At 39.1% G+C, this 13,870-nt stretch overlaps 1 protein-coding gene across 3 annotated transcripts in view; it reads right to left on the bottom strand.

The window, feature by feature from the left end:
- Window positions 1-1,154: 1,154 nt before the first annotated feature.
- HECTD2 (HECT domain E3 ubiquitin protein ligase 2) overlaps window positions 1,155-13,870 on the bottom strand; it is an 86,758-nt gene continuing 74,042 nt past the window's right edge. For all 3 annotated transcript variants that reach the window (XM_082339437.1, XM_082339439.1, XM_082339438.1), the window contains one exon: window positions 1,155-12,816. In XM_082339437.1, the coding sequence (XP_082195563.1) occupies window positions 12,696-12,816 (121 nt within the window). In that variant the 3' untranslated portion in view covers window positions 1,155-12,695. The remainder of the gene's footprint in view (window positions 12,817-13,870) is intronic.

Below are 13,870 nucleotides of genomic sequence, written 5' to 3'. Positions count from 1 at the left end.
ATATAATATGCAGTAACTATATATTATATATGTAAACTTACGATTTTAAGTACAACACTATAATATATATAATACATATAACTATAATTAAACGTTACACACATGATGATTTAGAAAGTGAAAATCTCCTGGAGTTCTATGGCTGCCTCCTTCCTGCTGGCCCCAGCCCCCAGGGCGAACACACACAGTTAACAGTTTGGTTTATATTCTTTTTTTTTTTTTTTTAAATTATTTATTTATTTATTTATTTATTTATTTATTTATTTATTTATTTATTTATTTATGGCTGTGTTGGATCTTCGTTTCTGTGCGAGGGCTTTCTCTAGTTGCGGCAAGTGGGGGCCACTCTTCATCGCGGTGCGCGGGCCTCTCACTATCGCGGCCTCTCTTGCTGCGGAGCACAGGCTCCAGACGCGCAGGCTCAGTAGTTGTGGCTCACGGGCCTAGTTGCTCCGCGGCATGTGGGATCTTCCCAGACCAGGGCTCGAACCCGTGTCCCCTGCATTGGCAGGCAGATTCTCAACCACTGCGCCACCAGGGAAGCCCTGGTTTATATTCTTCTGGGTATTTTCTATGTAAAAACAAAAATAAATCTATGACTTTTATGGAAATTGGATCACACTAAACATGCTGCTCTGAAGGCTGTTTTTCATACTTAACCACCTGTGTTGGATATCTGTCCATGTTAACACATGTTGATTTGTTTCATTCCTTTTAACAGGAAGAGGTCTTCTTAATGCATTAGGGAATCTAGAAAAAGGAGGTAACCATGAAGTATATAAAGCTTGTTTTTTGTTGTTGTTGTTGTTTTTCTTTCATTTTCAGTATTGTTTCTGCTGTATTTAGGAAATGGAGAATATCTGAAATTAGTTTTTAAATACTTCAGATATCGTTAAAAAAAAGATCACAGGAACGATAGGGATTGCTGTAGGAAATCAGTGAATAAATGGAAGACGCACTTCCCTATTCTAACCGTTCCTTATTATTTTGTTTTTGTCCATTTTGCCTTCAACTGGACTCTTTGGACAGTGGAAAACTTTCTGTGGTAGGCAGAATAGTGGCTTCCAAAGATGTCCATGTCTTAATCCCAGGAACCTGTGAATATGTTACCTCACATAACGTAGCAAGTAGGACTTTGCAGATATGATTAAATTAGGGATCTTGAGATGGGCAGATTATCCTGGATTATCTGGGTGGGCCTAATGTAATCACAGGGGCTCTCATAAGTGAAAGAGGAAGCAGGAGGGTCAGAGTGCTACACTGCTGGCTTTGAGGATGAAGAAGGAAGGGGCCATGAGCCAAGGAATGCGGGCAGCCTCTAGGAGCTTAACAAGGTAAGGAAACAAATTCTCCCCTAGAGCCTCCAGAAGGAATGCAGCCCTTTTGACACCTCGGCTTTAGCCTAGTAAGATCCATTTCACACGTCTGATCTCCAGAACTGTAAGATGATAAATATGTATTGTTTTGAGCCTCTAAGTTCATGGAAATTTGTTACAGTAGCAATAGGAAATGAGGACACCTCCATTCATTAGTTTGTCTCTAGCATGCTGACATCTGGTCCTCCCTTGGATCCAAACACAAATGCTGTGTCTTACTTAAATCATGACGCATCTGTGGTTCCAGATGACCAGGAACAAACCAGTGTTGGCTTGTGGGAATCGTTTTAGGTTATCAAGATAAGAAAGAAAAATGACAGAGGAGAGCCCACTGGCCTCCAGAGAATGCACATGGACCTCCTGGTTTACAAGACCACCAGAGAGGTAGGGGGACTTAGTATTCTGGCTCCATTTAATGGTTGGATCATGGAGGCTCTGTGAGGTCACTTGCCCAAGGTCACGGAGTGGGCTAGGGCCTGAGCAGGGCTGAGATGGTCTCTTCCACCTGGATCTGTGATGGTTCCTGGGCTCCCTAAAGGGAATGCCAGCTTTGGGCACCACAGAGGGGTGGCAGGAGGAGGGGAGGGCCCACATTTGCCCATCCAGCCAGGCCCAAGCTCACCCACCTCAGCTGGTAGCCAGCCAGGTTTCCTGCTTGGGGAGGTGCCGTGGTACCCAATCCTGGTTCCAGATGACCAGGAGCTAACCCGCAGCCTCCTCGGCTGGTCAGGACTTGTGTTGGGCTGGAATTTCCTAATGTTCTCATGTGAGGGGTCAAAGAGGAGTGCTTGGCACCTGTGACCTGCACAGAGAACTGCCCAACTTTTCCTCTGACCACGGGAACCTCAGAAGTGACAGTCAAAAGGGAAAAGTAGGTCACTTGGTACAAAGTGGGGGATTTATTTCTAGGTCTCCAGATTTTTCTCTTGGACCTGAAAGTGATTGTAGGTCCTCAGTATCTCGGAGGTCAAGGCTGACAGGCCCACACATAAACAAGGGCAGTTGTGTAACCCAGAGGCCATTTTCATCTCCCCCTTTTACTTAATAAATCACTCCGAGCAGTGGTGAGCGGGGCTCCAGTGGGGCTGGTCATGCTCTCGAAGATGCCCATCAGCCGTGAAAGCTGGAGACGGAAGCCGCGTTGATCGGGCACCTCCTGTCCAGGCACTTTACAGACATTGTTGCTAGGGTTAGGTCCCGTGCCTGCCACCCCGCTCCCCTTAGGGTCCTAGCAGGTGGGGTAAACCAGCGGCTAAATGGAGATCATACCGCCTGTTGTTATCAGGTAACTCCCAAGCACAGGCTCCTTTGGAAAGTTGGTTTGGAGAACGTGCTGAGATCTTGTCTGGTTGCCAGATGCCACCACACTCGGCTCTCCCTCTTCTTAGGCAGTGGGACCACATTTCTCCGACTCGCTGGCAGTCAGGTGTGGCCATGAGAGGTAGACTGCAGGCCTCCGGAACCACGCCCCCAAGGAAGGCCTTGCTGCCCAGGGCCAGGAAGTACGGTCAGCAGAGAGTCCTGGCTGTCAGCTCCTTCGGGGTCGGCTTCAGCTGCAGAGAGCTGCCTCGCCCCATGCCAGACCCTTCCAAGGGGCTGCCTGATTGCCTGAGGCCTGACAGAAAGGCTGGCCATTTCGGCCCAAGAGAGGACAACTCTGACCAGCATCGTTGGCTCCATTGCTTTGTCAGGACTGTGTTACAGCTTGACCTCTCGCACTGCCCAATTCTGCGTCCTCTCCTTTTCCTCTCACAGCTATTGATTCCCAATAACCTTCCTGTGCCCCCAAACTTCATGTCAGCACCTGCGTCCGGAGAATCCAGCCTGCGACTGTGTGTGAGCGAGTGTTCTCCAGGGTGGCGTGAGCAGAGCGGAGGTCAGAGGAGAGGGTGGCTGAGGGACAGAGCAGACCTGGAGGGAGACCCTGAGTGGGACGAATGTCTGCTGGGCAGGATCGACGTGCTCCAATGCACACCCCTGCTTATTTGCAGCTGCTGATTGTTTCTAATCTAGTGTGTGTTTCCTTTTTACCTGATTAATATTTGCCAGAAGTTTATGGATTTTATCAGCTTTTTCAAGCTCAAGTCTCCTTTTGAGTTTATGCCGCAATTATACTGTTTTTATGTTTTCTAATTGAATTATTTATTGATGCTTTTATCTTTTTCTCTTTGTTTTTCGTGGTTCCCTCTCCATTGCCCCCTTCCCTGAAAGTTTATTTGTTGAATTTATTAATTTTATCTTTTAGTAATAAAAATATTTAGAGCTATAAATTTCCTCACGAATACCCTTTGCCTATATCCCAGGTGATCAAATATACAGTGTTGTCACTGCCATGGTTTTCTAAGTAGTCCTTATTATAGACTTAATTTCTTCCTTGACCCAGAGCAAATTGTAATCTGTACTATATTTTAAAATTCTAAGGATATCTATCACTTTTTTGGAAGACAAAAAGGGAAGCAAAAAAAATCATCTAAGTTTACACAGCCATTAAGTGTCAGACTCAGGACTAGAGTTCACATTGACTGACTCCTGGTCCGAACAGGGAGAACATGTTTTATCCATACCTAGCAGAATACTTCAAGCTTGGGAGTTTCTGGAAAGCCTCACTAGCTGAGGGAGCATATGAAATGGGAAATCGTGATGTTTAGAGTCAGAGAGACATGAGTTCAAATTCTGCCTTGGCTCCTTGATGCCTGTGTGACCTTGGGCAAGCTTCTAGGTCTCTCTGAGTTTCAATTCCTTATCTATAGAATGGTGATGATAACATCAATTTTATGCTGTTGTAAAGATTAAATGAAACGTGAAATGGTGTACCTCATACACCACAGGTGATCAATAAACATCCATCTCTGCTACTTCAAGTAATATTCTATAGATGCTTGAGGTACTGGATAACTGGTTTAAAAAATTAAACAAAATGGTTTCTTTTCTTATTACAAAGTGTTCATTGCAGAGAAATTAAAAAAAAACACATAACAAAGCAAAAAGACAAAAATAAAATCATGTATAATCCCAGTGATAGCTACTATTAACAAAGTGTGATATGATCTTTCAGAACATACACACATTCATATATATTCACCTTCAGTCACACACACACCCTCAAAAGTTGGATGATACCTCAGAGCTATTCTGCAACCACCTTTTTCCCCTTACACAGTTAATGCACGATGGCACCACTGCTCACTGGTTTTGTTTCGTCTGGTGAACGAGCACCTGGTAACTGGAGGTGGGCAGGCTAAGGCTCTGTGTGTTGGGAGTGGAAAGGCTGGCCTAGACTGATGGGAACATGGTGGTAGATGGGGGTTCAGAAGGCGTTTCCCTGAGGCTGACACACTGAAGCCTGGACACCCAGGATGACAGCAGGTTTGTAAGAGTCAGGGCAAGAGGCTACAAATGAAAGATGAAACCCAGGCGGGTTTCCGGTTTGCTCCACTGATTTGATGAGTATTTCACCTGCCCAGTCAAGTCAACAAGTCAGGTAGGATTTTATCTGAGTTGACTGACCCCGCTCTGTGCTAGGTGGGGACACAGGAAATGCCTCTGTTCTCAAGTTGCTGATATGCACACAATGAACCACAGCAAGTTTGAAAATACTAAGAGCCACCTGAGCAATGAAGACGGGTAGGATGGGTGTGAAAAAGAGGGAGAGATGCCTTCCAGCTAGCTTTTTTGTTTGGGGGTTGGTGGTAGTTCAGGACAAGGTTTGGCAGGGGAGAGAAAATTCTATTCTGGGGAAGTTTGGAGTGCAGGAGACCTGAGCTGGACTGGGCTAGTGCTGAGGGAGGAGTTGGTTGGATGGCGAGGAGCAGGAAGAGCCCCTCAGAAGCCCAGGGCTGAGGAGCGACGTGACAGTGCAGGGTGTGCTCAGGTGACAGTAAAGGAGCGATCCTTTTGGAAGTCAGCACTGGGGAATATGCAGAATGAAAGTGGAGCACACGCTAGGCTTTGGAGTTGGGAGGTCAGATCAGCACTTGATACCAAGGTACGTGGTCAGAACAGAATTTTATAAAGATTAACAGTAGGGACCTTAGGATAAATGGGGAAGAGTAAGCCTATAGGCAGAGAGGCCAGTCAGCTATGAAGGATTGAGGGTCTAAACTAAGAAGGGGTCTGTAGGAATGTAGTAGAAAGAAGGGTCATACCTGAGAAACAGCATAAAGATGAGCCTTGCAGACATGAGGTTAAAGAGAATGAAAAGTCAAAATGAGACCAATGTTTCCAAGCCAAGCGAATCAGGAGAATAAGATTGCCAGTGACAGAAATAGACACCTAAGGAAGGCATATTGAAGGCCTTATAAGCAGAGCTGGTCTATTTGCAGGTGGAAACACAGCACAAGATTATGCTCCTTGAGGAACCCTACTGAAATAATTCTATATTTTTTTCTATCACAATGCGTGTGTGTGTGTGCATGTGTGTGCGTACATAGAAAATGTCAAGTTGGGTTGCCAAAAAAATCTAGCAGCTTAACTCAGTGGTGACTAATGCTTCTATGGTATGTATATCAGAGTTGTAATATCTAAATGGCAGGAAAACATTGATTTGTATAATTGTCATGAAAGTCCTGGAGAAATTTTCTTGCTATGATACACATGCTTTACAAGGTAAGTATTCAGAACTACATTTGCTTCTTATGTTTGTAAAGAATAAGCAAATGATATATGGAGCTGAAGATCAGCCTCCAGCTGAAATATAATAGGCACTAAATACACAAATGTCAAATTAACAAATAAATAAACATTGGTGCAAATAATCTACAGAGAACAATGTATTTAAAAGTTGTATGCATTGGATAGGGTAAAAAATAACCAAGGGGCAGGCCTGTATAGGCTGAGATGAAAGGGAAGAGGCCATTTACTAATATAAACTTTTATAAATTTTGGGCAACATATAGCTACAAAAATCTTAAAATATAAATGTCCAAGATTAAAGGGAAGGGAAGAAGGGAAGTCATCAGTTACAGGAAATGAGGAAGAAATGAAAAGTCAGAAGAAGTAAGTAGGATTAGGTGACTCATGGGGGTCATGAACTCTCTAATGGATTTTAATGCCCACATGAACTCAACAGACATGCCTTAAGCCTATTCAAGGTGAGGAGCCATAGCTGATCCCACTTCATAAAGCCTAGAATTTAAAAGGGTTACTATGACTATGAAAAGGGGATAGAAAAACTTTACTCATAAATCCCAACCTGTACCACTTAGGTGAGGGGGTCCAAATTTACACAAGTGGGGAAGGAACCCTAATCCAAGGAAAAAAAATTGGTGTGGGAAACCCATAGGGCCTTGGTTGAGAACAACATGAAACTACTCTGTTAGGGGCACTTGCGCTATTCAGGGCACAAAATGAAATAAAAAATGCAAAAATAAAAAAGTATAAATCACTCAAGGAACCAAATCACTATGAGAGCCAGTGGATGAACAAAATAAGAACTAGTACTTCGAGAACTGAGAAGAGTAAAACAATCTAAAAGAGAGTATCAAATAATTATGCTGAAAATTATTTTTAAAAAACCATATGAAAGAAAGAACAGTATGTAGAAAGAGCAGGTGGACTTGGAAAGGAACCAAAAGAATTCCTAGAAATAAAAAATACAACCACTGAAATAAACATTGGTTAAACAACAGATTAGGCACCGAGAGGGATTTAATGGTTGAGTGAGATGGTCCAAAATATGTTTAACAGGAGAGACTAGAGAGAAGAGGGAAGAGCAATATTCAAAGAGGAAATGGCTGAAGAATTTTCTAACATTGAAAGATAGAAATTCCTAGTTTCAAGAACCATAACAAATCCTAAGAGGGATAAAAAAATACACAATATACACATCGTCTTTGATGTTTTGCAGTTTCAGGAGAAAAAAAATATCTTAAAGGTAGCCAGAGTAAAAGAGATTATCTACCAAGGAATGACAATTATACTGACAGCTAACTTCCTATCAACAATGAAACTCAAAGACAGTGGATTATATATTAAAAGTCCTACAATAAGTACTACAATAGAAATGCATGCTTGATGAATCTATCTTTCATGAATAAAGGTGAAATAAAGTCATTTTCAGACAAATGGAAAAAGAATTTACTACCAACAAACTGTCATTAAAACAGCTTCTAATAGATGTAATTTAGGAGGAAGAAAATTGATCCCAGAGGTGGCTGTGAAGAACAATAGCAGAGGGAATGGTGTGCAAAGAAACTATAAATACGTGGTTAAATCTAAACAAACTGTTAATACATAGAATAATATTTTACGGAGTGTATTAAAAATTCATATTATAAAAGATAAAAGTCTGGCCACAACTAGATCTCTGCAATGCATGAGCTATAATAATAAGGTAATAGTAATAATACCAAATGCATAATGCTTATTATAGATTAGGCATGATATAAGCACTTATTTATTTATATACATTTATATGTTAAATACATCTTATATAAGTATATATATGTTTTATGTATAAGCATATATCTATATATCTAATTCATATATATGCACACATCACTTATATTTATATAAAAGATATATACATATATATACACACACATATATACTTCTGTTGTACTTAGGCTTATTTAACAATTCTGTGAGCTATGTATTATTATTTTCTTTATTTTACAGACAGGTAAACTGAAGTCAAGAGATGTTAAGTAATTTGTCCAAAATCACATAGTCATTGACAGATCTGGGATTCAAACTGAAGCAATGTAGCTCATAACCGTTAACAAAGGATCAACGTCCAGAATAAAGAAATAACGCCTGAAAACCAATGAGGAAAAGAATAGAAGTTAGGCAAAAAATACTGAACTGGCCATTCACAGAAGACATCTGAATGGCCTGTAAACATACAAAAAGGTGCAACATCATTATCAATTTTGGAAAGACAAATTAAAACACATTGGTCAGATTAGCCAAAAAAAAAAAATCTGCTAAAACCTGGTGTTGGGAGAACGTGGAGAATTACAACTCCTATAATGTGGAAATTCATGCTGGAAGCACTGCTCTGGAGAGCAGCTGGACGATACCTGGTAGAGCTGAAGATACGCAGCCTGGGATCCAGCCTCTCCACGCCTGGGCTGCAACCTTGGGGGACTGTGCATGCATACTTGGTATAGGCAAGGTGCTCACCACAGCCTGGGCCACACTGGAGAAAACATGGAAACGTTAGTTCTTAGGAGGACGGATCAACAAACTGTGGTATATTCATTTAACAGGATTCTATTCTGCATTAAAATGGGTGAATTAATGTATAATCAGGGATAAATCTAGAAAAGACAAGACCGAGTGTAAAAAGTTGTGTGAAGATAGGGAGAGTATGATATTTGGTATATGCAACTATAACAATACTACATAGTTGACCCTTGAACAACATGGGTTTGAACTGTGAGGGTCCACTTATACATGGATTTTTTCAACAGTAAATACTACAGCACTACAGGACCTGCAGTTGGTTGAATCTGAGGATGGCAAATTGTGGATACAGAGGAACCACGTAAGTTATATGCAGATTTTGGATTTTTGACTGTGCGATGGTCGTGACCCCAACCCCTGCATTGTTCAAGGGTCAACTGTGTTTAGGGAAAGACACACGTATAGTACAAATGGCAGACAGTGTGGGAAGGATTCACACCAACTGCAGTTTAATGGGGAAAAGAGTGAGTATATTGGGTTTGGAGAGGAGCACAAAAAGGGGCTTCCACTCCATCTGTAATTTTTAATTTTTTAAAAACAATCTGGCAGAATGTTAACAACATTTGTTAGATCTGAGTGTGGGGACGTGGTGTTTTATTATGTTAATCTCTGACATTTTTCTCTATATTTGAAATGTTTCATTAAAAATAAACTGCTCGAAACTAACACAACATTGTAAAGCAATTATACTCAAAGATGCTAAAAAAAAATAAACTGCTCATTTATTTTTGAATTTTAAAATGACATCTTGTTACACATCTGAAAAACAGTATTAAAAGCCCTTGCCGACTGAGACATCTATAAGGATAAATCCTAAAGCATTGTTTCTAGAATAAGAATATTCTCTTAACACAATTTTAATGCCTCAGAAACACTTTGTGTTCTTTAATCTGTGGTCGCACCTGATGTCTGAGAGTCAAAAACCTCCAGAAGGCTTCAGAAGCAGTGCTTGTAAGATGTAATCCCATTGGCACCATGGTTCCTCTGGCGTCACATTATATGGTTTACTATATGGCAGGCACTGTGTAAGTGCTTTACACATCTTAATTCATTTATTCTTCCCTAGAACCCTATCAGCGAGACAGATAGGTTTATTATTTCCATTTTATAAATTATTTTCACTTGATAATTGAGGCATGGGCAGATTAAGTAACCTGCCCAAGGAAACACAACTATTGGACAGTAAACTCAAACCCAGGTATTCTGGCTCCAAAGCACAGTTCTTAACCACTCACTGGACTCAAGGCTGTGTGTGGTCTGGGTGAGTTGATCTCGTACCCTCCCCTGTGAAAACTCACCTTAGTCTTCCATCCAGCTACCTATCTTCTTCCATCCATCACCCATGACATTCTCTCCTACTTTCTCATAATCTCCTCTTTTCTTCCATTAACATAGAAAATGTGGGGGAAAAGGGCCAAATTAATGGTTTTGGAGGGGAATACTTCAGATCTGAAGTTGTCTGTCGATGGCCAATGAAATGTCATACTTAGTTCATTTCTAGGTGGCCTTGATGGTGGTGTAACGTTCATTTGGTGGAATATCTGTGTGATCATCCAGCCATTGGCTATACATTGTTTTGTACTGAAAAATAATGCTAGAAGTTAGTTATATTTGGTGTCAACAACACATCTTTTGAAGGTGTATGTATTAGCAATTTTCCTAAGCACCAGTTTAAGAGACAGTGTAACAAAGAGAGTAGTTTACATTTATATTTAAACTTGTGGTTTTAATTCATTGCCTCATGTTCAAAAAATGAACTGAAGCCTGGCTGATTATATAACTTTAATATTTGAAAAAAATTTATCCAGAAATTAACAACGTAATACAATACACATTTGTACAAAAAAGAGGGACTGTTAAAACTTCTAATCATACAGACAAAAATATGATTAATTAAGGAAAGATTAAGAAAGGACAGGACATTTTGTAAATACTGATAAATACTGTGCAACGCTTTAATTTACTGGGGCAGATACAAAAATCAAGAATTCATTAACAGATTATATATAAAAAAAAGCAACTACATGAATTTTCTAGCTGTTTAAATTAACGAAATGTAACAGTAGTGGTTCTTTTAAAAAATGAGGTATTAATTACACTGTAAACCAAAACCAGAGCATAAATAAATAAAGGCAATGTGCAATTTAGTGATAAATGATTATAAATTTCAACAACAGACAACAAAAATTTTCCAGTTATTTATGGACTCTGTCATTTAAAAATTTGGCTTGCTTGTGTACTTCTTATTTAAAAATGACATAGCTATTGATATACAAGCACATCATTAAACATGCAGACCAAACCAACACAATTTTTCCGTCTCTACCAAATAAAAACTTTGTTTACATCTTATTTAAAACACTTAAATCTGGTTTCTTACACATGATTCTTTTGTGCTTATTAGTTAGTAGTAACCTATGTTAAACATCTTACTTTCTAGTTCAAGCAGTGTAAGGGAGAAGCAGTTTTATTTGCATATGGATTAAAAACAGAGCAAACAAAACAAAACCAACATGGCTTTAAATCTCTTAGGTGTTCCAAAAATTGTATGAAGAAAAATCCTTTAAATAGTATGTCCAAGTGGAAAAGCGGAGTCACTTCTGTCTCAAGAGAATAGTAAACTAACTAACTCCTTTTCCTCTAAGATTCACAAGTTGACTTCAGAAATGCAGAACAAGCTGATTAGTTCCTCCACCCTAAAAGAATTCTGCTGGTGGGGTGTAGGAAGCAGAGTAATAAGATAGTAGTGTAACTCAGAAAAAATTTTGGGAAAGTATTATTTGCATGTGAACCATGTGCTGGTACAAAGTGCTGGCTTCATTATTATTGCAAATATATATTCAGAGTTTTCTGAAGGAAAGCTATCAAAGTATAATAGAGAATTCTTGATTTGGAAATATCTATAATGTGCTAATAAAACTGCTTCATTTGCTGTAAATTAAAAAGAAAACCATTTACTGTCTGACTTAAAAAATGCAGTTTCTTTTTACATGCTACTTTATTAAGAAACTCCAAAAAGGGTATTTTTGAATTTGCTATATTCAGAATCCAGTGGAAAACAAACATTTCAGCCAAAATGTTGAACTTTATTTTTACACCAAGCTACGTCATTTTGACACAAATGTTATTATTGTATTCACTTTTGTCAAATATCTTACCCTACTTTTTCCCAAAAATTAGTGTTTCAGTACAACTGGTGATCAAAAAATATTAGAAATAAGTCTTGTACATCAATCAAAGTATATATAAAAACAGTTCTCTTTTTTTTGTGCTTGTAATTGACTTAATTTATCAGTGACTAGTCAGTTCTATTTCCTTTCTATATAATATTCTGACCCTTAAGAAGAAATGATTATACAAATATTACAGAGTACTCAAAGTAACTAGCTTACTGAGCATATGCATGCAGACTAACAATATGTAAAAGAATATAACCTTGAATCCAATTAGTCTGAAAATAGTTACACTCTTGTACAATCATCTTTATTGATTTGTAAAAGCTGTATACACATCTAAAACCCTGAATTTACTTTGTAAAAATAAATCTTTAGCAATAAATGGCACTATCAAAATCCCATTATTCTCAGGCTATTATGTAGTTATTTACATGCTTTTCAGCGACGGTTGAAAAGAATCTTAGAGGACCAAAGCCAGTATATCAAAAAACCCTGTAAATTGCATTTGCAATTATACTGTTGTTTAACCGCTATATGAAAATATGGCTACATGCCTTACATTAATGATAATGTAGCTATCTATGTTGCTACTGTGTGCTAGCAGCACACAAGCTGCCACTGGTCTCCACTCTGTCATCTGTGCATTCTTTACTGCACGATGCTTTCCCAGTGGAACACCTGTGACAAACTACTTATGGAGAATGATAAAGTGCTATAAAAAAGAGGAACTGGACCCACACCTGTCTCTGCCATCTGGTCTTGTTCTCACTCAAGCAGTGTTGGGTTTTTAGAAAACCATGCCTCTACTGAACATACTTCATATTTGATTTTAAAAAAATCGGTATTTTAAAGTTGGTGAGCTTTGTCAAGGTGTTTTGAGACAGAAACATGAAAAGGTTAAAGGCACAATAAGAGGGGAGTGAATGCTACATATAAAATATATTTCAAGTCTTCTAGGTTACTCAAGTCCAAAACCTTCTGAATTTGAAATTCCAATAATCAATTTCTGTTTCAGGTCCTTTTTGCTCTTGTAGGGGGGAAGGCAAAGTTGATTGAAGCAGGTGTGGGCCACAGGCAACCTAGAGAAAAAAATTTTTTTTAAAGATAGCAAGTCCTAAAACAAACACAGAATGACTGGTAAGCAACTTTCAAGGTACCTGGATACACACATTCAAATCTATTCTACTACAATGCGATGACTCATCCACTCCTTTACTGAACAAATATTTTGGAGTACCTGCTATGTATTAGGCACCATTCTAGACACTGGGGCTGGGTTTACCAACAAGACAATGTCCCTGCTCTCACAAAACTTATATTCTAGAGGCATTATTTTTGGAGTCAGACAAATCTGAATTTGAATACCATCTCCTGCACTTTCTGGCTGTGAGACCTTGTTCAAGCGGCTTCATGTCTCCAAATCTCAGTTGCCTCATCACCATCATAAGGCAAACTATTTGAATGGGTGGGAAGATTAAAAGAGCTATCTACGTAAAACACCCAGCAGAATAGTAGATAATATAACTGTTATGACTTTTTTAGTCTTGACTGTCAAAAAATAATAAAAAGAACATTTCTGGGACACTTGATACCCATGCTTCTCCTGTTGCTGCCCTCAAGGTACAAGCAACATTCATCCTCTGAATCTTTTTGTTCAGCTCTCCCAACCCTCTACCCGATGACACAGTTATCTTTATTCAAAATTCCTACAGATTTCTTAGACCCTTTCCCTCAGTCTTTAGGAACTCCATCAGCATCAGTGGTGGCAGTGAGAAAGGAAAGGACAGATTTCAGTTCTAATTTATCAAAGGAAGAACTGACAAAGCTCAGGGAATATATGGGGCAGGAGAAAAAAATGATTATAATCAAAGTAGTGTCTACTCAAATTAGCTTTAGAAATTACAAGGAGATTGGGAAAAGAAGTAAGTAGATTAGCATTAACCCATCAACACTATAGAAAATAATTTAAAGTCATCATCGGCATCACTTTCATATGCAAAGAGCACTAGATAAAGAAAAAAAGACTAGCACTAGAGGTATTCCAGTACAAGAACTAATTATAATAGCCAAAAAACTCACCTTAGTACTTTAAATAAAAAACACCTTTAAGTAAAAATGAAGGTTAGACTATCT

Source organism: Balaenoptera borealis (genome assembly GCF_965194805.1).
Source record: "Balaenoptera borealis genome assembly, chromosome: 10".
NCBI lineage: Eukaryota > Metazoa > Chordata > Mammalia > Artiodactyla > Balaenopteridae > Balaenoptera > Balaenoptera borealis.
Note: the sequence above shows the minus strand (reverse complement) of the source record. Positions and strands in the feature narration are given on the sequence as shown.